General features: G+C 38.8%; 1 protein-coding gene across 2 annotated transcripts; it reads right to left on the bottom strand.

Moving 5' to 3' along the window:
• Positions 1 to 2,153: 2,153 nt before the first annotated feature.
• Positions 2,154 to 27,165, bottom strand: POLB (DNA polymerase beta). Of its 2 annotated transcripts, XM_024578904.3 has the most exons (14): positions 26,927 to 27,165; positions 26,529 to 26,586; positions 23,959 to 24,025; positions 20,718 to 20,792; positions 20,064 to 20,122; positions 18,576 to 18,625; positions 16,655 to 16,706; positions 15,008 to 15,062; positions 14,587 to 14,659; positions 9,790 to 9,860; positions 9,019 to 9,105; positions 4,020 to 4,084; positions 3,394 to 3,533; positions 2,154 to 2,397 (listed from the first exon to the last, which is right to left on the bottom strand). In XM_024578904.3, the coding sequence occupies exons 1-14, from the start codon at positions 26,985 to 26,987 to the stop codon at positions 2,303 to 2,305; spliced, it is 1,008 nt and encodes a 335-aa protein (XP_024434672.1). In that variant the 5' UTR covers positions 26,988 to 27,165; the 3' UTR covers positions 2,154 to 2,302. The 2 variants fall into 2 exon arrangements, with proteins under 2 accessions (XP_024434672.1, XP_024434673.1); XM_024578905.3 differs by lacking the exons at positions 14,587 to 14,659; positions 15,008 to 15,062; positions 16,655 to 16,706.
• Positions 27,166 to 27,207: the final 42 nt, after the last annotated feature.

The raw sequence follows: 27,207 nt of genomic DNA, 5'->3' as shown, positions 1-27,207 counted from the left end.
CGGGTGAACTGGCCCCTTTATAAGTAATGGTCTCTGTTTTTGTCAATATAAATCCCATTTCATAAAACACTAATGAGTGACAGTTTTCAAGCCTGGAAATCCCACCTTTCTTTGACAAATGTTTTAACTCAACAAAAAGTTAATTCTGTCAGGTAGAGCTGAAATTTCCATTTCGTTATTGCTCTCAGCATAAGATCCAGCTCCAGGAGACCTGCAGGCTGTTTCTATTTTTACTTTGTAGCTTTTAGTTCTGTGTCCCAAGCCCTTATCCCAGTAGCAATTTTCTCCACTTACTGCTAAAGCCCATATTAATCTCGTTACAGGAAAAGAGGGAGAAAGCCGCCTTAGAATTTTTGACGGTGGACCTGGACTTTGCTGTGCTTGTCATTTTTGGACTAAAATTTGTAAAGTGGTCCTACTGGCAGGACAAGTCTGCTCCAGGAGAGGGCATAAAGATACTGCTCGAGGGCAGACACCTTCTGGCATTCTAACTGTGGTTCTGGAAGGTTTTTTAAAGTCAAGTACCTGGCAATCAAGGCATGCGTGATTAAGAGCATGCCAAAAAATCTAAAAAGCTGTAAGTAGTCCAAAATATGAAGATGGCTCATTGTATTCAAGCAGAAATTGCAGGCATTAATTGTTAAATCTTTCCCACACAAATGTATCTTAAAATCGAATCTTGTAGCGATTTCAACCTTGTGGCAATTAGCCTGGGCTAGAGAACGGTGAGATGCTGCCTTGTGATGAGTGGACACTAGCTTTGGCTTTTGTTCATTTCTGCAGAAAAGGGATGTGACTCTGTAACAAAACAAATTGACTTTGATCTAGTGATTCAATTAGTTCAAATAATCTTAAATAACTTCTGGTGAAGTTCTGGTAACTGACAGCGGTTGGGGAAAGGGATGGCATCTGCGGTTCAATGAATCCTTCTATCCTACCAGGGAAATTACCACAGCGAATGCTATTTTTTCCTTAAAAACATTATTGTTTAATTTTCTTCCATTTCTTGGAAGGGAAACGCCATTTCACTACAAAATAATTTAGTTAACAAAGAAATAAGATGCAAAAGGTTGTATCTTGTTAGTACAGTTATAAAGCACTTCTACAGTTTGCATTCAATAGCTTTATTTATGTGATAACTTTTTGTATTTTATATTTACATAATTTTTATATTTCAAAGCTCCAGTTTTCAAGGAGTGTTTTTAGTGATATAGTTTTACCATTTAAACTTAAAAATTACCTTGGAGGAAACCTAGGGCAAAAAAGTGACATTTTTGGTAGGAGTGGAAGAGGCCGTGTTTTGTATACATGGGCGCAGGTAGAAGTGGTTTTGCTCAGGGAGCCTCCTTCTGATGGGTCACACCCAGTTTCTACAGATTTAAGAGTTAAACCTCACACCTGTTCTTCTACTTAGGTTTTAAGTACATATTACAAAACCGAACATGGCCCAACCCAAGAAAAAGATTAAATTTATGAAGGTCCCTAGTTTTTAAAAAATACTGAACCATCCTCAGGAAGATAGTCTCTGGGTGTATCTAACTGACCAACTTGTAATCAGTTAAATAGAAGGAAAGGAAGTGGGGGTATGTTGGTTTATAGCATAAGGGCAGAAGATGAGAAAAAAAAATTCCCATTCAAGATTTGCTATCATCTCATCTCTTAATTCTCTCTAGTAAACCCTTAGTGATGTGTGATCAAAAATGTAAATTAAAAAAATTTTTTGTTATTCAATTACAGTTGTGTGCCTTTTCTCCCCATCTCTCCACCCCACCCCAGCCAAACCCACCTCCCTCCCCCACCTCCACCCTCCCCCTTGATTTTGTCCATGTGTCCTTTATAGTAGTTTCTATAATCCCCTCTCCCCACTGTCCCCTCCCCACTCGCCTCTGGCTATTGTTAGATTGTTCTTAACCTCAATGTCTCTGGTTATATTTTGCTTTTTTCTTTTGTTGATTATGTTCCAGTTAAAGATGACATCATATGGTATTTGTCCCTCACCGCCTGGCTTATTTCACTTAGCATAATGCTCTCCAGTTCCATCCACGCTGTTGCGAAGGGTATAAGCGCCTTCTTTCTCTCTACTGTGTAGAATTCCATTGCAAAAATGTAAATTTAAACATATTTTCTAACAAAATCACAACAAGATCATCTGATAATAGTCCAAGAGGTTTTACTGACTACAGTGCAGGCTCAAGCATGAAGAACAAACAATCATTTAAAAACACCAAAGACCCTCACATAGCAAAGGTTAAGAAATAAATTAAGACTCCTGTTAGGCCGTGCCTGGGAGGAAGGACAGGTCTCATTCACTTCGGTCCTTGGGTTCTCGGTACTTCCACTGGATGTAGTCAAAGATGTCTTTCTCACTATCCACCGGCAGGGGTTCTCCAGCAACTCCTGCAAGAGAGACACAAAGGAAACTTACTACCAGGCTTAGGACTGACAGTTGTATGGGACACACTTGTAGGGGAAAAAATGATAACCAAGCCACTGAAAACAAAGATAGCGACTGCCCCTCCCCCCGATGAGCTTGTGTCTGAGGTTGTCACACACATGCCAGCATGCCAGTGCTACAAGAGGAACCTGAGCACCCCACCTACAGCTTTGAGGTGGCCCTCCTTCATGCTTCTCCTCTCTGCTGCATGTCTGCTGTGGACACCACGTGTTATGTAAAACACTCTCACTAGTTCCCTGCAACTCAGAATGTGGCTCCCAGACTAGCGGTACTGGTGTCCCCTGCAAGCTTACTAAAAATTCAGCATCGTGGGCCGCACTCCAGAGCCCCCGACTCAGGATCTGCATTTCTGGGGTCTGTGCACACATTGACATGTGAGAAGTACTGCCCTAGTCTACCAAGGATGAAAGCCAGATTTTATAATTCTAGGACAAAATAACAAAATCTTCATTTTACCAGTAGAGAACAGTAAACCACACAGTGTACTGTGAAATGTTAACAGGATCCACAAAGCACAGATCGCGTAATTCTCACTCTTTAAACTTTAAAAGCATGGCCCAAGCTACTAGGTCTGGCCTCGCACCGAAAGCAACGATCCCTGGGTTCACCAGAAGTCTTGACGGCACATTTACAGAAACCAAACACTTAGATCAATACTATGTTTTTTTTTTTTTTACTGACCATCATAGGTAGAGAGAACTTAATCCATTCTGATAGAGCTAGAAATAACTGTTGCCACTGGGGGCCTGGGAACACACATGGCTGGAGCCCCTAGTGTTGCCTGAGGGCCGGACAATACAAAGAAACCACAATGAACTGGCACAGATAGTTAAAGGCTTTTTAGAGAAATCAAAGTTGCTAAACCAAAATATTTTATCTTTAAGAATAACTTTCCCTGCAGATGACTGGGGTTATGTCTAAGGAACGCAAATGCTCACCTGTGACTCCTAAAGGACGGATTGAGTATTCATTGATGGTGAAGCCCTTTTCTAGGGCGTGAGCTCTCATGTTCTTATTGAAAATATCACTGCCAGTGAAATACAGGACACCACAGTAATATTGATCCTTGGGTATCAACCTAAAAAAAAAGCTGTACATAAGTTTTCTAGTACACATTTCAAATTTAGCAAAAATAAGACTCTTAAAATCAATATGGTATATAGCACCTAAAAGTATGTGGCCAAATAACCTGAAGAGGAGACTCGTTAGGTGGACCATTCCCACGGCCCTAAGCTTGCAGCGTAGGCTTTAGTACGCTACGCTGTGCTAGAGCTGTGGGAAATGCAAAGCAGTGTCACTCAGTACAGCTAACTTCCCCAGGCAGGAACCTACTCTGGAGCTGTGGAAGGCATCGTGGGCAGATGGGGAGCTAGAGAAAATAAATTAGATTCTGTACACAGTTACTGTTCATGTATTTTCAGACTACACATGGTCTATAGCTGGAATTTATGGCACTTCAGAATAAAAAGGGATTCTAGACATTTATGTGAATTCCAAGATATATGGGGAGGGGGGGTGCGGGTTGGAGGAAAGGAAAAAGTTAATAGGCCAGCCACAAAAATACCTGATATCAATTCTTCTGTGTGGATATTCCTTTCCATCATTTTTACTGGGAAGCTGGCAAACACCCTAAAATGGATATTTAAAAGAATGCTTAAAGATGTTCTTAAATTCAAGGCTTCATTTTAATTAAATATTGAGGTTATATTCATTTTAAATGGAGGCAGTTTTCAAATTTGGAGCTTTATTATTTTTTGTTGTTGTTGTTGTCAAAAGGTCTTTAAAATATTTTCCTTTGTGGTTCTAAACTAGCCGGGCATCCACCACCCCACTGTTGACGTCATCTACGATGTCATGAGGGGGTGGCCATCGACACTGCAGCCCACAGCCTGGGCAGTCCCCAGGAGTTTTTCAAATGTTCCAGAGAGTTCTCCAGCTAGAGATCAGTGCGGCCTCTGTCAGGCAATGTTGACGATCTCATCGGAAGTGGTATTTCCACTGTGCTTAATGTGTTTTTTACTTCTTTCTGCTTCTTGGTGGTTCTTTGAGGGCTTTGATAATCAGGGCGGAGGTGGAAGGCACTGCCTGTTTAGGGCCTGCCTATTCTGAATGGCCGATTGCACTGTAATTCTCAAACCCGTCCAATCATCGGTTGCTTTGGTGATGTCATCACCAGCCTTCTTTTGGAGACAGGCCCAGAGGGCCGACCTTGGGGGCCAGGGCAGACGTGGCACCAACTTCCCCACCAGTGCACCTCAGGTGTACGACTTTGATCTCCCTGGGGTCAAACTTCAGTAGCGCGGTGGAGGTGGCTGGGTTCATATGACCCCACACTAGGGCAACCAAAGAAAGTTGCACCACAGCCTCCTCCGAGCTGGAAGCCGAAAAAGCCGAATTCAGAGCACTTTTAACTTAGTTTTTCTAAACACTATATATTATCGCTACCTCCCTACTACACTTCATAACTAAAGACCTACATGAAACAGCAGACAGGGTATGAGGACTGGCCTTTCTGTGATTCTACAAACCAAGCTGATCAAGGAAAGCATTGAACACAAAAGACAGAGACCAAAACAAACACAAAAAAACAGAAAAAGCAACTTGGAAGAAATGATTATTCAGGAAGAAGAAAACAAAAAAGCTACAAGTAATGTTTCTAGGTAACAAGAGACATTCCATCCATGAAATGAGGGCAGAATACTACAGAGAAAGAACACTTAAAGAAAAGATTTAAATCAACACAAAAAACATAATAGCAAAAGTAGAAGAGTTTGAAACTGTGGATACCTCCCAGAAATTAGAAGACAGAAAGATGAAAAATAATAAAAATTTAAAAGATAAGAAAATCAGGGGGGACCCTGGCCAGGTGGCTCAGGTGGTTAGACAGCTGTCCTGACACGCCAAGGTTGTGGGTTCGATTCCCAGTCAGGGTACATACAAGAGTCAACCAGTGAGTGCATAAATAATAAATCCAACAACAAATCAATGTTTCTCTTCCCTCTCTCTCTAAAATCAATAAATTTTTTTAAATCAGGGGATCATCTTTTTCCTTCTCTACAAGGGAGTTTTCATACTTCTACAGTTTTCAAACAGGTATTTTCAAGGTCTGTTTTGTTATCTTTTCCTTTTCCAGAAAAATGGGCAAAAATTCTGGACTAGTCAACAACCCAAAAATATGTAAAAAGAACTAAAGACATCAACAAATTTCAAAATAAAAGTTTCAAATGCCACATTCTAAGAAAAATATGCAAGTGACAGGCTTCTGGTTCTACAAAGTAGTCAAGTTGGTACAATTGTCACTAAATGCCATCCGTTTTCACTCAGCAACATAGAAAAATTAAAATCTAAAAACCAAAATGGGTGTTTTCTTCGGCTGTTGCTATAGCTAAAAGATTAATGAATCCTGTTTATCTTCAAAATATGAAACCTGCCTTCTTTGCACTAACCAGTTCCAACCCAACCTTCAAATGGATCAGAAACGACCATTTCCGGGAGGTATCACCTTGCGGATATGGATGTTTAGATGCCACAGGCAATGAATGACCTTACTGTCTGTCGCAGCAGGAACAGGGTTTCATCCACAGGCTTCGCTCCTTTCCTCAAGGCTAATTTTATTTCCTGCACTTTTTCTGAAGTGCTAATGTTAAAGAATTTCTCCTGTTTATTGCAAATTCTTTACTAGATAGAGTGGATTGGTTTAGTTTGTCATTTCAATTATGTAGCTTCACGTGGGTGTCTGAAATATAGCCCCTCTCACCTCCTCAGGGTACTCAAGGTACCTCCTGTTTGTCCCTTGAATCCTCACTGTAGTAGATATTTCACAGGAAATCATCCAGGGCCAAACTTGCACAAAATGCTAAAATCTGAACGGTACTCATCATATATAAAGCAAACAGGCATCTAAATGCAGAGAGAATTGGTTTTTTTTTCTTCCGAATGTTATACTTAAGGAAGAATAGCTTAATTATCTAAAGACCATGATTTTACAAGAAGATCTGGAATAATCCTGGCTTTCCTAAGGTTTAATTTCTATTAAAGGAATTAATGTTTTGAAGATAACTTGAAAAACACATAAATGGTCATATCTTTAATACTATTTAGTCAGTGGTTACAGCAACAAGAGGTTTTGAAATCAAGTGGACTTGGAATGAGAAGGGTTTACTGACCCTTACAAACTGAATTCATTTTGCAGCCCACTTCCTTTCAGAAACCTAGAGATCTTAACTTCTTTGGGTATCTCTGCTAAAGTTCATGCACGTGGAGCCGCTGCTTGCTCTTCCCCCAGGGTCGTGCTTGGCTAACTCCCTTACCTCAGTCTGCTCCCCAGTCTGACCATCCTCTCCGCCTCTGACCATCCTATGTAATACTGTCTGCTGCATGACCATCTCCCCGCACCTTGCTCTCCCCCTTTTTGTTTTAAAATAGTACTTACTTATTATCCTAACCTAACACATTGTACAATTTACCTATTTATTATATTCATTGTTATCTTTCAGTCCCTTCCCATACCCCCCAAATAGAGGTTCTAGTTAAATTCGCTGATACATGCCAAGCTCCTAGAACAGTGCCTGGAATGTAGATGTTTAATACAGATCTGCTGAATTGACTGCATACACCTTCTCATCCTATCGATGAGTGAATACACTCATTCTCACCATTTTGTTCTTTCTATCGTGAACAATGTGGTCTGAACCGGCCTCCTCTGTAGCAGTCACCGGGATCTGGCTGCCCGTGCACTTCCAGGCAAAGGTCTTCTCTTGTTGGATGGAGCAGTTAACTACAATAACCCATTTCTACCACTTTCAGCCAATCTTTAAGTTCACACATACTTGGCTACCCACCTTTCCTTTTCAGGCGACACCTAGCCCACCAGCTTGTATTCTTGCTAGCTGGATTACTACAGCCTGTTGGTTTTTCCTCTAGATCTCTATTTGAGCACCAGCAGAATACTGTTCAGACTGTAAGAAAAAATGCTTCTGCTATCGTATTGCATGAACACCTCCCACCTCGCTAACGGAAAGCAGGTGGTACACTTCCCCCGTAGGGAGACCCAGTGCCTGTCGCAGAGATGACTACTGGGGAGGACAGTCAGGCCAGAGAGGCGCCCAGAATATGCCCAGGCACACAAGGACACGCCTACTACGGGAAAAAAATCCCACTTGTCCAGCTCATATTATTTTTAGGGTTTTGTCTTACTGACTGTACTTTAAATGTAAGATTTATGCACATTCATTTTGAGTGAATTAAAATCAATCTAAATTTTAAAAGGATGTTCATGGAGCATATATAAACCCTATTTTAAATAGGATCTTATATGTGTATATATTTTTGGACATAGAGATTCAGGAAAAGAGATCATATATTTAATTCCCAAAGACTGACTAGAATTTTTATTTTTACCTTTCCTGAAGCTCTTTTGAAAACATTGATAAAGTGTGACCAATGTAGGTAATACACTTTCATAGCCCATTAAAATCGCCAGGCTGAATTTAATAACATTTTTATATGGTTAAATATACATGACATAAAATTTACCTTTTTAATCATTTTTAAGCATGCAGTTCTGTGGCATCAAGTACATTCACCCTGCTGTGCAACCATCACCACTGCCCGCCACCTCCAGAGCTTTCTTGTCTTCCCCAAACGAAATTCCACACCCACCACACAGCAACGCCCCAGGCCCTGGCAGTCACCATTCTACTTTCTGAGTGACACGTTTCGATCACCTATCTCAACTGCCGTCGTTGATTGTTACCAATACTATCAAATTTATGCACAAGGCTTGCTAATTCTAGCATGTCTCTGCTCCAAAAGCATAGTCTCTGTCCTTTCAGTCACACAACTAAGGGAAAAGTGGGGCACAGAGAAAAGGGGTGCAAATGGCATATGTTTAAGTCATCAGTAGAATAAAAGTAAGCCTTTATTACCTTAGTCCTAGATTTCTATTTGCCTTCCTGCCAGCTTTTACACAGGGCCATTTATTAACCTGTTTTTAATCCATTTGCCATCTGTCTTGAATCTTTACATTTTAACTCCCTAGGAAGACGACAGGATTTTGACAGTTCATCATGACGGGTTCCACTTTGAAAAATCCCTGCAGGTGTGTTTCCCTCTACGAACTCCCCTACCTGTCATTCCGCGTCACATGCTTCTTCCCCTGTGTGCTCTACACATGCCTTGACTCCTTTCCTGCCTGTGCTATTGGAACAGATTAATAAGCTTCGATTTTATTGGAGAATTATTGGAGAATTCTGAGTCAGAGAATATGAAAACACTTGCTATTTTAGGGAAAAACACATATCAAAGTCCTTATGGGTATTTTGAAAATAGCAGATTATGTCTAATGATCTATTCCAATGGCACAGATATTACAAGTGGGGAATTTAAAACAAAATTCTTTCCTAAAATATTCCGAGATTAGCATTCTGCTAGTTCTTCTTCTCTAAAATCTCAAGGGTATTTACTGACTGCAATCTTCAGCTATCATGAGGTCACACACAGCCATTATCGAACAGTCTTGAAAGTGCTTTTTTCCCGATGTGTTAACTCAAACGAGTACTTACCATGAATTTTGTTTCACCTTTAGATAGAGTATCTGTAATAAAACAGACCTTCTGTAACTGCTCCACAACACGATGTAACAACTTTGGCTGTAGAATCACAATTAGGGAATAAGAAAAAGAGCAATTACTATGCTATGGCAAGAAAACATTTTTAACATGAGCTTTCTGATTATCCGTGGAGAAATGCCTATTCTCCTATGTTCTGAGTAAATATTTTTCTTCTGACAGATAATTCATCTTATTAAATAAAACTTATTTTTAGATACCACCATCATTCACCAATATCATGATACTTCTAAACAAACATATGTGTTTATTTGTTTCATTAAATCAAAAAATTAGTTGCTTCATCTTTAAAAGGCATATATTCCAAAATCAAAAATGTTTTGCCTTCTTGGGTTTTCTAATAAAGGTGAAGCATTTTATTCTACTATTTTTTAATAGAAAGATGTTCCTTTAATGAAAACCTAAATATCATACTGGCTATTTCTAAAATGTCTATGATAGACAATAAATCATTCCAGAAATGTTTTACTAAACTTCATCTCTTTCAAATGTTGGATTGTCTTCCCAATTCCTTGTGGAAAAACATGTGTCCCTTTCAACAACTTACTTTGCCTTTCACATAATTCAATCAGTACAAAACACTTCAAATGGCTTTTCAGAAAGATTAAAACAAATCTGGGTATTTTGAAAATACCCATTGTCATTTAGAAAATGATATTCACTGCTACGTAAGATTGATCACAGTGATTATAAATTCTGAGGCACCTGTTTATTTGATTCAGAGGTAAAGCTTGGGTGGGTCAGAAGAACATCCATGTCCCCACTGGACTCGGCACCTAGGACAACAAAGAAAACATATGGAATTCTTCATGTAAATGTATCTATTACACAAACAGAACCGAGGTAATGACACGCATAGAAGGACCTTACTTCTCATAGCTTAACTTTCTATTTCACTGTGCTTCACACTCAGAATTAGTTAAAGGATTTCAATTTTCTGTCCAACTATTCAGGTATATTGATGAAAACAGAAGAATCTAGTATAACAACAGTAACTGACATTAGATATTGCACATAATCAGTTAATTTAACATATTAAAAAAAACCTTAAGTATTGAATAGAGTAAAAATAACATTTAAAAATAGCTTTAAAATACATCTATGAATACTGTATATTTAAAAATTTCAAATTAAACAATGAGCTTTAACTCTATAAAGGGTAATCAGAAAACTCATTTCAATTCTTATGACTGAACTTATTTAATGAATATTGATAAAATTTACAACTATAACATCATGGATAGGAACATAGCACATGATAATGACTTAGGCTTTCATTTTCGTCCCTAATTAATTTTTTTGTTTTTCTTTTTAATTTTTTAAAATATATTTTACTATGCTATTACAGTTGTCCATTTCCCCCCCTTCACTACCCTCCGCCCTGCACACCCCCTCCCACCCACATTCCCTCCCTATAGTTCATGTCCATGGGTCATATATGTAAGTTCTTTGGCTTCTACATTTCCTATACTATTCTTACCCTCCCCCTGTCTATTTTGTACCTACCATTTATGCTACCTATTCTCTGTAGCTTTCCCCCCTCTCTCCCCCTCCCACTCCCCTGTTGAAAACCCTCCATGTGATCTCCATTTCTGTTGTTCTGTTCCTGTTCTAGTTGTTTGCTTAGTTTGCTTTTGTTTTTGTTTTAGGTGTGGTCATTAATAACTGAGTTTGCTGTCATTTTACTGTTAATATTTTTTATCTTCCTTTTCTTTGATAAATCCCTTTAACATTTCATATAATATGGGCTTGGTGATGATGAACTCCTTTAACTTGACCTTATCTGAGAAGCACTTTATTTGCCCTTCCATTCTAAATGAAAGCTCTGCTGGATAGAGCAATCTTGGGTGTAGGTCCTTGCCTTTCATGACTTCAAATACTTCTTGCCAGCCCCTTCTTGCCTGTAAGGTCTCTTTTGAGAAAGCAGCTGACAGTCTTATGGGAACTCCTTTACAGGTAACTGTGTCCTTTTCTCTTGCTGCTTCTAAGATTCTCTCCTTTTGCTTAATCTTAGGTAATGTAATTATGATGTGCCTTGGTGTGTTCCTCCTTGGGTCCAATTTCTTTGGGACTCTCTGAGCTTCCTGGACTTCCTGGAAGCCTATTTCCTTCACCAGATTGGGGAAGTTTTCCTTCACTGTTTGCTCAAGTAAGTTTTCAATTTTTTGCTCTTCCTCTTCTCCTTCTGGTACCCCTATAATTCGGATGCTGGAATGTTTAAAGATGTCCTGGAGGTTCCTAAGCCTCATTTTTTTGAATTCTTGTTTCTTCATTCTTCTCTGGTTGAATGCTTATTTCTTCCTCCTGGTCCACACCATTGACTTCCAGTTTCCTTTCCATCATGATTGGTTCCTTGTACATTTTCCTGTTTTACTTAGCATAGCCTTCATTTTTTCATCCAATTTGTGACCAAATTCAACCAATTCTGTGAGCATCTTGGTTACAAGTGTTTTGAACTGTGCATCTGATAGGTTGGCTATCTCATTGTCACTTAGTTGTATTTTTTCTGGAGCTTGATCTGTTCTTTCATTTGGACCATTTTTTTTTTTTTTTTGTCTTAGTATGCCTGTTAGGTAAAGGGGCAGGGCCTTAGGTGTTCACCAGGGCAGGGTAATTAATGCTGGTCACTGAGCTGTCATGCTGTATGTCGGGGAGGGGTCCGAGAGGGAGCAATGGCACTTGCTCTGCTCTCTGCTGGTTTTCAGTCACTCCCCCAGCTACCCACAATGAAATTGGGCCCTTGTGGTGCTGCTTCCTGGGTGGGTGGGTTTGTGTACATTCTAGGACCCTGTGGGTCTCTCCAATGAACTCTCCTGTGAGGCTGGGAGTTTCTCCTGCTGCCGCCTCAACCCCCACAGGTGCTTTCAGTCAGTCATTTGAGGCTTTATTTCCCCAAGATAGAGTCCTGGGTTGTGTGGTCTGTCACCTGGTCACCAGCTGCAGCCTTGCCCACCCCACTCCACGATCAGCCACCTCGCTGGGTCTGCCAGCCACCGCCTTGCCACAAGTCCTCCCTGCTCGGGCTGCCCATCTCCGCCCCTCCTACTGTTCTGGATGAGTGTTTCTTCTTTATCTCCTTGGTTGTCAGACTTCCATACAGTTCGATTTTCTGTCAGTTCTGGTTGTTTTTTGTTTTTAAATTGTTGTTGTCCTTCTTTTGGTTGTGCGAGGAGGCGCACTGTGTCTACCTATACCTCCATCTTGGCCGGAAGCCCTCATTTTGGTCCCTACTTTAAAACCAAGTAACTTCATGCAGGTTACATACAGTTGTTTAAACCTTTCTTTTGCTATAGAATTTTTTTCATTAAAAAAAATTTTTTTCAGCATTGCAAATGAAGACTGCATATTCCTTTAGACCTCACTTTCCTTGTTTACAAACTACTAAAAACTACTGTATAGGCTGTTGTGCAACCAAATAAGAACATATGTAGAAGCATCTAGAATAGTGCCTGCCACACAGTTGGCATAAAATAATCCTGTTTATTTCCTCCTTTTTTTTTTTTCCATTTTATAAGCATAATATATGTAAAAAATACTTCTGGTCCCTGAAGATCCAACAGTGTCTCTGGATCATCATCCTACCCATCAGTAACCTTTAACCAGGTATTTAAACATAAAGACGACTAGATGGAATATGCACTGATCCCAGAACATTCATGGAAGCTATTTTAACATAAAAAAAAATTATTGTCTTTTCTTCTCATTTCTTTCTCCTCAAAGCTGAATGTCTTCCACCATCCACCTACCATGAAAAATGTACTACTTTATCCATTTAAAAAACAAAAACAAACTACTTAAGCAAATAAACAGGAAGCAATCCCAGGGTCCATTAACAGAGGACTAGATAAAAAAAAATAAAATATGGAATATCCACCCCATCGAATGTTATGCAGATATAAAAAAGAATAAGGAGCTCTCTATGTATCAATGTGGAAAATCTCCAGGATGTATTTTTAAGTGAAAAAAGGTACAGTACTGTGTATATATTACTTTTGTGAAGGAGAGAGAAGGAAACCAAAAATGTACATGCACATTTAGTTATCTTTACATGTAGAAACACTGAAAGAGTAAACAAGAAAGTGGTTGTTAATGGGTCAGTGGTGGGAGGGAATGAAGACAGTAAACAGGGATAGAGTAGAAGAGAGACTTCTTAGTGTGTACCTTTTTTACACTAAAGCACATAACCATAAAACCTACTGAATAATAAATAAAAGCAAAAATAAAATTAAAATATGTAAATCCAGAACGGTTGTCATAGTCAAATGAGCATGCACATGACTTGCTGTGCATCAAGGTCTACGTCTGGAAAATAGTCATTCCAAGGCCCCACCCAAGGAGATTCTTATTTAGTAGGTTTGTAGCAGGGTACAGCAATGTGTATATTTTTATAAAACTAGATGTTTCTGATGCATGGACAGACTTAACAATTTGTTAACTTTATTATCATTATTTTTAACATTTGTTTTTTCAGAGAGAGGGTAAGGGAGGGAGAAAGAGAGGGAGAAAAACATCAATCGACTGCCCCTTGCACACCCCCAACCAGGGGACCTGGCCTACAACCTAGGCATGTGCTCCGATCAGGAATTGAAATGGCAACCTTTTGCTTTTGCAGGCCAGCACTCAATCCACTGAGCCACACCAGCCAGGGTACAACTTGTTAACTCTAATCCTCCCATTCTGCAAATACGGAAAACAGGATGTGGAGAGACAGGCTTACTTAAAATCATATAGTGATATATTTAGCCTGAGAACCCAGGTATTTTGGCCCTAATCCAATGCTCTTTTGATTTATCAGCAATTACAGATTTAGTCCTTTTCTCTCCCCAAATCTACATCCTTACAGCAGCTACCCAGAGAATTTCTTATAGCCCATCACCTACTTCCAAGCAAAACCCCAGAGATGGCCAGAGATTCAACCAGGTATCTATTCTAAAAGTTTTAAATCAAGTTTTTCTATTCGAATAGAAAACTCTTAAAACTATTGCTAAAGTTTATATTTTTAAACTTACATTACCCTTCCAAATTTCTGAAGCAGTACAAGACCCAAGATTATGCGGTTCTTGCTTTGCTGGTGTTCACATAGTAAATAGAGATCTACACAGTCTGGTTGTGGTGAGAACTGGTTTTGAACTGGTACTTCTGAGACATTATTTTTAGACTAATTATAGAAAACTTAGAAAATACAGCAAGTAAAACAAAAACTACCCACAGATTCACTAGCATCTAGCCAGACAACTACTAGGATTTTAACATACTCATTAGTATTTTATAATTTTATTTAAAATTAGTCACTGAAATATCATTCTATAATAAATTCAGTACAAATTTCTTCTAATTTTTCATATATATATTTCCATCTATAAATAAATAAACTTAGCTTATACAACCGGATCTTAGTAAATCTTTTAAGTAACACAAATTACATCTCTTTAATCCATGCTTTTATATACATTAGACAATTTTAACATCAAGGCATGAATAACCTGAGATTAAGTATATTACCTCTCCTGAAACTGCCACAGACTGTAGCAATGTATTCAGAATCCACTTTTTTAACTTCATTTAATACAATATCCTAGAAGAAAAATTAAGTCAGTATTCTAAAAATGGCTTTTCACCAAGTGGAACCATCAATTCTTTTTTTTTAAATAGTCAGGTATTGTATTTTTTTTTCAAGATTTTAGTTATTTATTTTTAGACAGAGGGGAAGGGAGGGAGAAAAAGAGGGTGTGAAACATCAATGTGTGGTTGCCTCTCACGTACCCCCAACTGGGGGCCTAGCCCGCAATCCAGGCACGTGCTCTGACTGGGAATCAAACCAGCAACCCTTTGGTTCACACGTCAGCATTCAGTCTACTGAGCCACACTAGCCAGGGAGACACTGTCAATTCTAATCAAAGAATATAATTCAGCACAGTCTTACTTGCATTTGTAACATCTCTTCACGAGGAATTCTTTTCTCAAAGTCCTCAAAATATCTATAAAGACAAAATATCTATATCTATAAAGACAATATAAATCTTCTTAAAAACTACATTTTCTACCATATCAAGTGTCCTTATACAATCAGGTCATTCAAAAATCAAGGTTAAAATTCATTAAGATAACAATAAAATTGGGGATGGGGAAAGTTTATTCCTTAATTTGGTTCAAAATCCCTAAGTGTCATCCTTTCTGATATTCCAGATACTCTATCTAAACTTATTTACAAGTAAACTTCACATTCACATATCGAGAGTAAATAAATACATATTAGTACATTTGCAAATTAGGCTGCTCCCTATTGACAAATCAAGAGGTTATAGCTTATTGCCCTTAAATCATGTAAAATTATTGTATTTTAAAATAGTCTGGTAGGATCCTGCAACATGAGTAAACCCAGACATTATTCTAATTGAAAGAAGCCAGCCACAAAAGACCACATACTGCATAATTTTATTTATATGAAATGTCCAGAATAGGCAAATCTACAGAGCCAGAAAATAGATTGGTGGTTGCCAGGAGCTCGGGGTGGGGAGGCGGGGTGGCGAGCAGGAAAGAGGTGGACAAGTGGGGAGAAAAGGAAAGCGACTGCTAATGGGTGTGGGCACTTCCCGAGATACCAGAAGCACTCTAACACTGATCGTGGGGATGGCTGTGCAACTCTGGGAATATGCTACAATCACTGAGCTCATACTTAAATGAGTGAATCACATGGTATCTGAACTATACTTCAATAAGACTGTTATAAAAACATTATCTAAGTGTGAAATGACATCTAAGAACAGAGCACCTGGTCAAAGCCAATTCTCAGAACTAAGTTCTTCAGAAGATCTGTTTACTATGTAAACACAAGGAAAGTGAGAACTCTAGCATCCTGGGTGACTTACTTGCTCAGTTTTGGAAGGGCAGTGTAAGTTTAAAATATTATGGTAAGGTATCAACAGGAAAGTTCAGGTTATTAGGACTGAATGGCCACCAAGACTACATGGAGACTAGCAAAAAGACACATGCCCACGCCTGCACGTAGCTTACGCACTGTGCATTTTAAATAATTAGAAAGGGAGTTCCTGATTATATCTGGCACAGAAAATAACAGCTAATGCTGATATACAATATGCCTAATTAGTTATTCCTTTACTGTTACTTAGGTGTTCGGTATTTTTCTTCTTCTTCTTTTAATCTAGTGTTTGAGGTTCATGTCCTATGGTCTGAGGTAGACTCTAGACTTCGTAAAAACTACCCCGAGCCTGTCTGTGTCCTTCAACCAGACCTAATGCAGTGCTTTGTATATGTAAGTACGGAATAAACACACACTGACTGCCCTGGGTTCTATGTACTTTCAGAAGACGCTCCCTGCTCAAGTCAAGAGGATGAGGGAAATACTAAAACAAGCCAACAACCTAGAAAGCTAAAACAAAACATGTGAATATAGGCATATTCTCTACTGGAGTGTGCAAGAAATCTTAGCATTTCTAAATAGAAAAATGGTTGTTTAGCTAAGTTTGAAGAATTATTATGATGTATGAAAGAATGCTACAAAAAATTTTACTTTACATCTCCAGTGTCAAAATAAAATTTGCCACCTTACTTCAGTCCAATTCGCTGATGATGGTTCAATTTATCTTCATTTTTTCTGAGATCTGTTTTAAAAAAATGCTAAATTCAGTGATCCTTTTTATAAAGAACTATTGTGCTAAAAATCCTGTTGAAAGGAGAGGTATTATCCTTATTTTTTACTTCAAAAACTGTCATATCATAACATCACATCTTAAATCTAAAAGTGGCTGGGTTGCACTCGGATGTCCCTCCATGGGGCAGGAGTGCAGGAGCAGGCCTTGTCAAAGGGACAGCAAGGCCAGTACGCCCCAGAGCGCCTCCTACAGTCACCCTCATGTCTACATGAGCTCTCTCTGGGAACACAAACTGGAGACGATAGTCATCTTAATGATACATAGAGCCCTTAGGATTTCTCACACATGCATTTACACAGAAAATGCTAAAGTATACGACTGAAATGACTGAAACAGAAATACTGAGTTTGTTTTATACAATATGTGATATATCAACAGTTGTATTATATATCTGTGAATTGTCAGATAATATAAAAACCATCACAGGAGATCCTTCACACTCCCAAGGGATGCAACTGAATACGTTTGAGAAACAAATTCTTGACTACTCTATTCAGTACTTCACTCGGATAAACCATATATGCCACAGCAGAAAAGCACAACCCTGGGATGCAGTTGTAGAGTTCACTGTCTATCCAAGTGACCCCCACAAATTCTTAGTGATATTACTAATTAATCATGCTTCTTAAGAGTTGGTTACTATTTTTAAGTATTTTAGTAGGTACCAAGCATTCTGCTAAGTGGTTTACATATCGAAGACCTTATTTCATTAAATCATGAGACAAAAATTAAAATACCATTTTGTAGCTCAGAAACTGAAGCACCAGGATCATGCATTCTAATGAAGTGGTGGAGACTAGATTCAAATCTGGCCCCTAAAGCCTGTCCACCTAGCCATCAGTGTTGCTTACAAGTAGTTGAATGCACAAGAATTAAATCCCAATGCCACAGTAATGTACTACAGTGAGTCTATTTATATACTATATGTGCTCGAAATGTATAAAAAATAAGTTTAAAGGATTGCTATACAAGCTTGAGAAAAATGTTTCATAATTACTTAAGCAAAAATTCAACAAGCATTACAAACCTCTTATCAAATTTTTCCCAATATACATAACTTGACTTTAAGCTGAATGTATAGGATTTTAGTGTCTAAAATTTTATTAAAGAAACAAAGGTAATTTAACTCATCTAAAAATCTGCAAATGAAATCAATGCCTTAAAACCAAAAAGCTGTCCTAGCCAGGTAGCTCAGCTGGTTAGAGCACAGTTCCGATATACCAAGGTTATGGATTACCCTAAGGTTAATCCATAACCATACGAGAAGCAACTAATGAATGCGTAAGTGGAACAATAAATCGATGTTTCTTTCTCTCTAAAAATCAATGAGAAAAAAAAGCCACTTCTTGCTCTTCTTTTCTTCTAAGTTACAAACCTAAACATATTTAAGATGGGACTATAAGCTACTCCTCTTTAAAAAAAATTATTGATGAATGTTGGAGTTTTTAAAAAAGATTTTATTTATTTATTTTTAGAGAGAGGGGAAAGGAGGCAGAAAGAGGGCAAGAGAAACATTGATGTGTGAGAAACATCGATTGGTTGCCTCTCACATGTGCCCCAAACGGGGACCAGGCCCACAACCCAGGCATGTGCCCTGACTGGGAATCAAACCAGTGACCTTTCACTTTGAGGGATAACACCCAACCAACTGGGCCACACCAGTAAGAGCTAAACTACTCTTTATATTTACTCTCTGTGTAGCGTTAAAGAGAAAACATCATTGTATCTATTAATTGAGAAACAGTTTTTCAAGTTCTAGCTTGTTAGAGCATCTAACAGTCCATCGGGACCACATTTACCCTGGAATTACAAACTCACCTTCTAATGTTTTAATTCCTTCATCTACAAACTTCCTTGCAGCAGATGGACTACAAAGAAAAAAAAGTATTATCTCAATATCCAGGAAAACTCAGGATTCTTGGAACAAATAACCAATTATGCCTTCTCTTCAAACATAAAGAGTTATTACTGAGCTGAACAGGACTTGCTAAAATGTTGCATGATCAGTTTGGTAGAGATCAATTTCATCCAAAGAGAATTCTTAAAGCTTCAATTTAGGAATATAACCACAAACGTGGACATGAAAAAGATGTCTAAACAGCTAGATGTCATAATGCTCATGTACTTTATTCATAAAAGACATACAGGCACCTGAAAACTGTTCATTCATTCATGAGATTTACTGGCAGGCTATTATGGGTCAGATACACTTCTCGGTGCTAAAAATATGTCAGGAATAAACCAATAACATTCACCTACTCACATTCCAGTGGGTAGAGACAATAAATACATATACAAACAAATACAAACATATCCAATAGATGAATTAAAACAGAATATAATATGACAGAGTGGCTAGGTACTACTTCAGATTGGGTGGTGGTGAAGAAAGGCCTCTGAGATGATATTTAAACTGAGACAGGAATGACGAAGGGCCTTTTTACAGAAACTGACATTGATGTAAAGAAGGCACTGTGACAGAAAAAAACAGCTGAAAAGGGAGTCGGGAGACAAAGGTTCTAATTCTGATTCTGCCAGTTATCTCACTTTCTATAATCGGTTTTCTTGCCTGGAAAAAGAGATTAATGTAACAGATGTCCTTAAAACAACTTTTAACTAACATTTTTATAAAGGCCTTGGTCAAGCTCATTTTCAGCAGAGTAGGTTTAAAAATTTAATCTATTTTAGAGTAATTTTCATAAAAATGTTGCCTTTTAAAGGACTGCCATATATCTAAAACATGTCTCATTCCATGAAGATGAGAGTTCAGTAAATATTTCAATGTGCATCTTAACATTTCAATGTGCATCTGTACTGTGTCTAGTGTCAAAGAAGCCTCTGTTCATGCTAGTTCAAATTTTAAGATAAAGATTCCTTCATTAAAAAATGTTTGAGGGCTAGTTTCAAATTCACAGGGTACTCTGCTAGGTGCTGTGGAAAAAAGGCTTAAGTGCTTAAGATAAATATCCTGCTCAGAGAGGGAAGTGAGCTTTAATTTGGAGGAAGTAGTAAGATGTACACAGAGCACTGTGGAGTTTGGAGGAGGAAGAGATTCTTTCTGGCTGGGGAATCCAACTGGTTTCACAAAGGAGACTAACATTTGCCTTGGACAGGGTTTCCACAGCAGAGGCACCATGCAGAGAGCCAGCCTCAGACTTGTGAGCTATGGAAGAATGAGCTGTATGAGCAAAGGCACGAGGTGGAAAGGAACACGTTTTGAAGGGAAACAGCATGCACTTTACTTTGGCTGACATAAAAATATTAAACCAACCCTACTATTGTGTCTGCTTAAAAAACAGTTCATACCCAATGCCAGTAACTCGAGTCAGGAAATTGATGGATGAACTCGTATCATCCTGCCGAATCTTTAAGGGAAAAAAAACATAACAATGACTTAGGAATTGCTTTGAGGACTCAAATGATCTTACTGGAAATATACCAGTCTGCTGAGAGACCTGAAGAGCCGCTTACATGTGCCTGGATAACCCCTACAGAGATGGGCATATATAACCTTCGCAGTTTTAAGTGATACCAGAGCAGCTGAAGATGTCTCATCTCTAATTTATCCAATGCTCTTAAAAGACTTACATATAAAAGACCAGAATTGATATAATTACTACCATCAGGGTGAAATAAAACCTTACAAATGCTTGGGAGAATTTAGGCATAGAACTTCTAAAAGATAACACCTTTTAGTCAGAGTTTAAATCTCCCTCCTGAATGGTACTGAAAATAAGGAGATAATTCTATCGTATACGCTAATAGTCTCTTAAATGCCACATAAATGAAGTGAACACTTTATAGAATGTTCCAATTTTTAAGAAATAGAACACAAAGCCATAAACGCCCCTCCTCTCTTTTCCTTCAGAGTCTCACTAGACGGAGCAACTGTGCAGTGGTGCTCCGTGAGGGCTCCATACAGACAGACATTAAAATCAAACAAATAAGTTACAATTTTACCTTTTCCAGTTTGCGCAATTTTCCAGTCGCTAAAAACTCATCAATCTTTTCGGCAATTTTTGTTCCTACTCCGGGCTACGTAAAAAATTAAACATAAAGAAGTCATACAAACAGAATGCTTACCAAATCACTAAAAAATAAAGTATAAAATAAGAAATGAAAAACAAGTGATTGTCACATGACCAGTTTTGAAACAAAGGATAAAGATAATTGAGCCCTAGTAAAAACATAAAATACTTAAATGATTGACAAAAGAGAAACCCTAGCAAAAACAATTCTAAATGACTCATTAAGAATCCTACATTCTTAATTTTTTTTAAGAATTAACCTTTATTGTAGAAAAATTAGAAAATAGTTACATAAAGAAAAATATTTAAATCATGTTAATTTCATCATTGAAATTTTAAACTGTAAAAAAAAAAGAAAATTTAAACTGTAATAACCTTGTAACTTAGTATCTGCTGTATATTGACTTTTTTTGTTTATACATATAAGTAGATTTACTATGTATGTATATACAGTTTTCTTACAAAAACAGAATCATACCACTTTGTAAAATACATGTATTTTCAACTTAAAAGTACATCATGAGCAAATTTCCTTATGAATAAATACAACTACAATATCTTTAATGCCTCCATAAACATATCACTGTATAAATGTACCATCATTTATTAAACAAATACCCTACAGGTGAACATTTTGATGGTTTCCAGTTTTTAATATTTTAACAATGCTGTCATAAATTTCCTCTACAACAGAGGCTCTCAAGCTTTTGCACACATCAGCATCACCTGAACGATAAGTTAAAACACACACTGCCAAGTCCCACCTTAGAAGTTCTAATTCAATAGGGTGCATTTCCAGCAGTTCCCGGGGGATACGGTTGCTGCTGGCCTAGGTACCACACTTTAAGAACCACTGCTCTAGAACTTAATAGTCCAACATGGCAGCCAGCAGCCACAAGGGACAATTTCAACCTTACATTAATTAAAACTAAAAGTTCAACCCCTTAGTCACACTTGCCACATTTCATGAGCTCACTAGCCAAACTGTGGCTCATGGTTACCGTTTGGACAGCAGTGCTCTAGAACATAAGTTCTAAGAGAGCAGAGATCCTGTCTTTTCACTGCTTTATCCCTAGCACCTGGACGAGTATCTGACATACAGGCCCTCGCAACTTATGAACTAACTACTGAACCCGTGTATCCACGTATCTCTGCTGGTTGCCTTAGTATAAATTCCCCAGAGTGGAATTGTTGGAACATTTTGCCAATATTCTGCCACACTTTACTTCAGAAAGACTAAACTACCAACATTTTGATCAGCAGTAAATGAGTGGTTTTTCCCCCACCTCTTTATTCATATTGCATATTACACTCGATATTTAATAGGCATTATACAGCACCTAGTTTTAACTTGCATCTCTGATTACTCATGAAGCTGGACTTTATTCATGCTTACAGCTAAATATTTAACATGCATGTGACAGATATTTCCTTCTTACTGTCTCTTAGCCCTGAGTTCGCCCTGCTATATCTTTTTTTTTTTTGCGTGTCTGTTTTGTTTTCTTTCTTTCTGTATTTTTCTTCTTTCTTTTCTTACCTTTTTTTATTCTTGATTTATTTAATATTTAGTAAGTGTTCTAAGACTACTGAATGCATATTTGAGTTTTGAAAATAGCAAATACCAGACAGAAATGAAAAATACTTAGTAAGAAGAACAGATTTGAAAAGGGACGATGCTCTGGTTTCTCATCTTGTACATCAGAAGACACATACTGATCTAAAGCAATTTAGGCCCCAGCTATTTTCTATACCTAACATTAAGGAATACAAGGCAAAATGCTCATTCTGGGAAGTTCAGCCTCCTAGAATTATTGAGAAGCACTCAAATGCACTGGAAAGTAGGTCTGTTTAAAAATAATAATGAAATGGAATAAAGATGAGATTTTCATATTAAGTCCAATCTTATGCAGAAAAAAAAATTGGGGGTACTTCTTTGCTCTTTTTAGGGATACACCACAAACTCAGAATTGGGATGAAGTGCATCAGAGCTTGACAGAAGTCTGCCTCTAATAAATGATCAGGCTATTTCCAATTAACATAAAAAAGGAAATTCATTGGTGATTAAAGGGGAACAGAATGTAGCTCCTGAGGTTAACAGTGGGCCAGTTCGCCAATACTGAAACTTAGAATTGAAGTCTAGTGCATTTGTAACTTGCTTGGTTAGTCTATTTGGGGAGGATATACTGATGTTGAGAACTATCATGGCACAAAGGATTTAAAACCCCGACACCAGAGCGTGATTTGTATTAAGTAATAAATCCAGGATGAAGATGTGTGGTACCTGACGAATGTGTATAATCTGTCCCTTAGTCATAAGAATACAAGATTCATGGTAATGTTAGGACTCTGGAGGATGAAAATATAAGGACAGTTACAGTTTACACTCTGAAAGCTCTCATGAGAAAATTAAGGACAGTCAAATATTAGAAGACTTTTATGAAGCAAAATTGGATAAAGATCAACAGAAGAAGGTAACTATCAGGACCTGGACTAATCAAAAGCTAAGTCAGTTTGACATCTTTAAGAAAAGATGACTAAGGTATAGTCTTTAATTTTGAAGAACTTAGAATCTTTTAGTGAAATCAGATGAGACAGAATGTGACTATCAACAGGTAAACTTTCCCAGGATGTTCTTAACTATACTACTACAAACCACCAAGAGACGCAGCCTTCTGGAAACTGTGACACTACTGGCACACCGGGCTGCAGGGACATCAGAGGAAGGGCTAAATGCCATAATATGCAAAGGGGTTAGTCACGAGCTTATTAATGGGTAAAATCTCTTGGGGAACATTAAGTCACCTAAGTCCCTATACCCCAGAATCAAAAAAAGGTGGCTGGGGACCAGATGTGCTCGGACCACTCTGTCGGCACACTCTGCTCCGGGACTGCACTCACGCTGAAAATGAGCAAGTACAGGCATATGTGGAGAAAGCAGGGAAAGAAAATTATAATTAGCTATGTTTAAAAGTCTTTAAACCTACCCTGCCCCCAACACTCTGAGTGAAAAAGTATGCTTGAAACAGAATAAATATTACTCCAAGAAATCAGTAACAGTGAAACCTGCCTGTGTGGGTCAAGGCAGCTACAAAGAAGCAAATTTCGTTTTATGGGAGCCCGCCAAATCTGTACATGTACGAACTCTTCAAAATCAACTTGCTCACTCAACGTACCAATTTCTTAGCTTCCGCTCCACTCTTTATTTTGTGTGGGTATTTTGCTATCACAGATGCTGCTTTTCTATAAGGAAAAAAAAAGAAATTAGAAATTAGAAATCCAGCAAGGTCTTAATTTTTCTTAAACTGGAACACACATACAAAGAAATATGCAGCTGAAACTTTCACCAAGATGATTTTCCACATCCATGTAAAACTTATACAAAACACAGATGAGCTGAGAGACCACCCATCCCTCTAACTGTTAGAAGTATATCTTGAAAATCCTCACATTAGATAACATGACCTTAACTGTATATGTAAAACTAGGGAGATTCAGGAAATAGTGGCATTTCCTTTTTGGGATTAAGTGGAAAATATCATTGGGCCTTTTTTAAAAGCTAGGGGTTTTTTTTGGTTTTTTAAATATTTATTTAGTTAGGGACTACATGAATAAAAGGAACAGACTTTGATTAACAGTGTTCAGCCTTTCTTTTTCATCCAAAATGTCTTATCCATGGCCCTGAACTTGTAAAACTCCACTCAATAGCTAGTTTTTGGAAATTATTCATAACTCATTTTATAAAAATGTGCCACTTAGCAGTATTCAGACTACCAGGTACCCAACTGGCTAATGGGTGGCTATTTTTAAATTCATGGTTTAAAACTGTATTCCCCTATGTCCTTAATACCAATTTTTTTTTCATTGCTCCCATTTCAGTTCTATATAAGGCAAAGTGACCTGTGATTCTTGCCCATCTCCACACATATCCAGCTCAGTAATCTGGTGACAGATGGGGTACACCCTGGGAACACACTGATGGTATCCTGTCTATGATTTCAATGCTAAATGTGGTTTAATATTGATGCTGATAAATAGCCATAATATGTCTAAGTCTAAAGCATAAATATCAGATGGTCTTTGGAGTCTTGGTTTTCATTCTGTACAGCACATATAAACTTTTAGACTAGGATTTCAACTTATCTAGTAGCATAATACTAATGATGATTCTGGAAAGGCAGGCTGAGGGAGTTTGCGAAGAGAATTTTTCAGTAAAGGCAAGTAGTTGCAGATATATATATATATATATAGTTGGCACTATAAGGCAAAGCCTGAAAAGGAAGAATTAGATTACGAAAGGTCTTTTGTATGCCACAAAGCATTTAGGCTCTATCAAGGTAAAGAAGAAATATTTAATTACTTGATATGGAAGAATGACAAGTTAGCATAACTATTTTCAAAAGAATACTTTGGCCACAATCAAGAGAAATGTGTATCAGAAAAGGAAGGAGCATACAGGGGTGTTACCTGCATTTCCAGACTTATTTCCCACTCAGACCATAACCTTTAAGCCAACTGAATTTCTGACCTACTAGAAAATGCTACCCCCCTTCATGTTTCAACGCCTTGGCACATTTTCAGTCCTACCTCTAGATTGTTCTTCCCCTCACTTATCCTTGATGGGTTTGTTCAAGACTAAATATTTTCTCTTTGAAACCTGCTATGACTCAAATTATAAGGTTGAATATCTCTCTGATTCCTAGATCATCAAATGCATGGATGATAGTACAATTACTACACAGGAAGTCATAGGAGGTAAAGGAGAGAATGTAATCAGTTTTGAATTACGCTGGCTGGTGGGAAGGAGAGAAGTCAGTTTAGTTTTGAAAAGGTAAAGATAAAGGGAACAGAGACCTAAAAATCTGGAGAAAGGCCCAGTGAGATGTGGAGTCATTGACACACCAGTAGCCAAAGCCACCAAGAATAGTAAGATTGCCAGGCAAAGTACCAGAGTGAGAGAAGAGGGTGAAGGGCAGGCCTCTGGGAACTACCAACACTAAAGGGTAGGAGAGGTGAAGAACAGGAGGCGAGCCATCAGGAATCAGGGGTAAGACGTGAGCGGAATGAACCAGTGGTGAGTGTCACTGAGAGCCCAATGAGATGAGACGCGGGTGAGAGCATTTTCAGAGGAATGGCAGAGTGGTAATTTTACTGCAATGAGATAAGAAACGACTAAGGACTAGGAAGTCCAGGCAAGGAACCAAGATTATTCAAGGAGGTTTAACTGTAGAGGAAAGGGGAAGTTAAGAAGATTCTTTTAGAGCTGAGGGATTTGGACATGTTTATAAGCCAAAGATCAGAAGCAGGTCGATGTGGGAATAATGTCTAGGATAAGGCCCTGGTGAGATGATCAAGGATGGAATCCAAAAAGGTGACAGGATAAACACAGACAAACCACATGAAAAAATGTGATTCCTCGAACCACATCCATTTCACAGCACAGACTTCATCCACTGTCTTTCATTATGGCTTAAAATCAAACTGCATTTTCAGTAATTGATGTTTGCTGAGAGGAAATCGGCCAACTTTTAGTCAGAATTGGGAACTGATCAGAATTGATTCTGCAGAGCTCTGCCCATGGTCTCCAAGATTGCAGAGGTACCACCACAGACCCAATGCCCTCCGTTCTTGCTTTTTTCTCTTTTTCTCCTCCTGCAGATGGTCCAAATACCCACGGGCCCCTCAGCCCTTTCAATTGCCACACATCCTAGAACGCATGCTCCCAGAGACTGCTGCATCGTCCCACCTGTAGGCATTGTATTTGTGGATCGCCTGGTTCACGTTCTTCTCGAAGTTCGCGAGTTCTGAAAAGGCAACAAGAGGCTCGGGTGAACAAGAACCACGAGTAAGCAAACAAGAACTGAGTTTCCCGAAAGGGGACGAAACAGCCTCTTAAAGGTCGGTGACGTTCCACTTCTACATGGGCCAGGCCAAAGGCAGCCCAAGCGGTGACAGAGTCCCCAGCAGTGCTGACAATCAGCCACTGGCCAAGGGACGGAAAGAAGATTCGCACGCAAGACTACTCGCTGCGAGGGGCCGATCCCATCCACTGGGCTGACGGGACGGGAGAGCAGGGAGGGAAAGCAATGTGGGGGGGGGTGAGGTGGGGAGAAGAAAGCCAGCGGCCCCCGGTGCGGTGCTAACCTGTGAGCATGTCGGTGATCCCCCCGTTGAGAGTCTCCTGCGGCGCCTTCCGTTTGCTCATGGTGGCTTTCACCCGAGAACCTCAGAGTGCCCAGACCCCGGGACCGGCCCCCCTCTCCCAGCTTTAAGGAGGGGCAGGGACTTGGAGAGGAGGAGTAGAACCTCCCCAGCCCCTGAACAGCCGGCGCGAGCTGCTGAACAATGGCTGCCTCTGACAGGGGGCGCGGCGCACGGCGCGTCTGGTGACGTCACGATAGGAGGCGGTGCCGGCGCGGGGCTAA

Source organism: Desmodus rotundus, chromosome 13 (genome assembly GCF_022682495.2).
Source record: "Desmodus rotundus isolate HL8 chromosome 13, HLdesRot8A.1, whole genome shotgun sequence".
NCBI lineage: Eukaryota > Metazoa > Chordata > Mammalia > Chiroptera > Phyllostomidae > Desmodus > Desmodus rotundus.
This window is presented reverse-complemented; position numbering and strand designations above follow the sequence as displayed.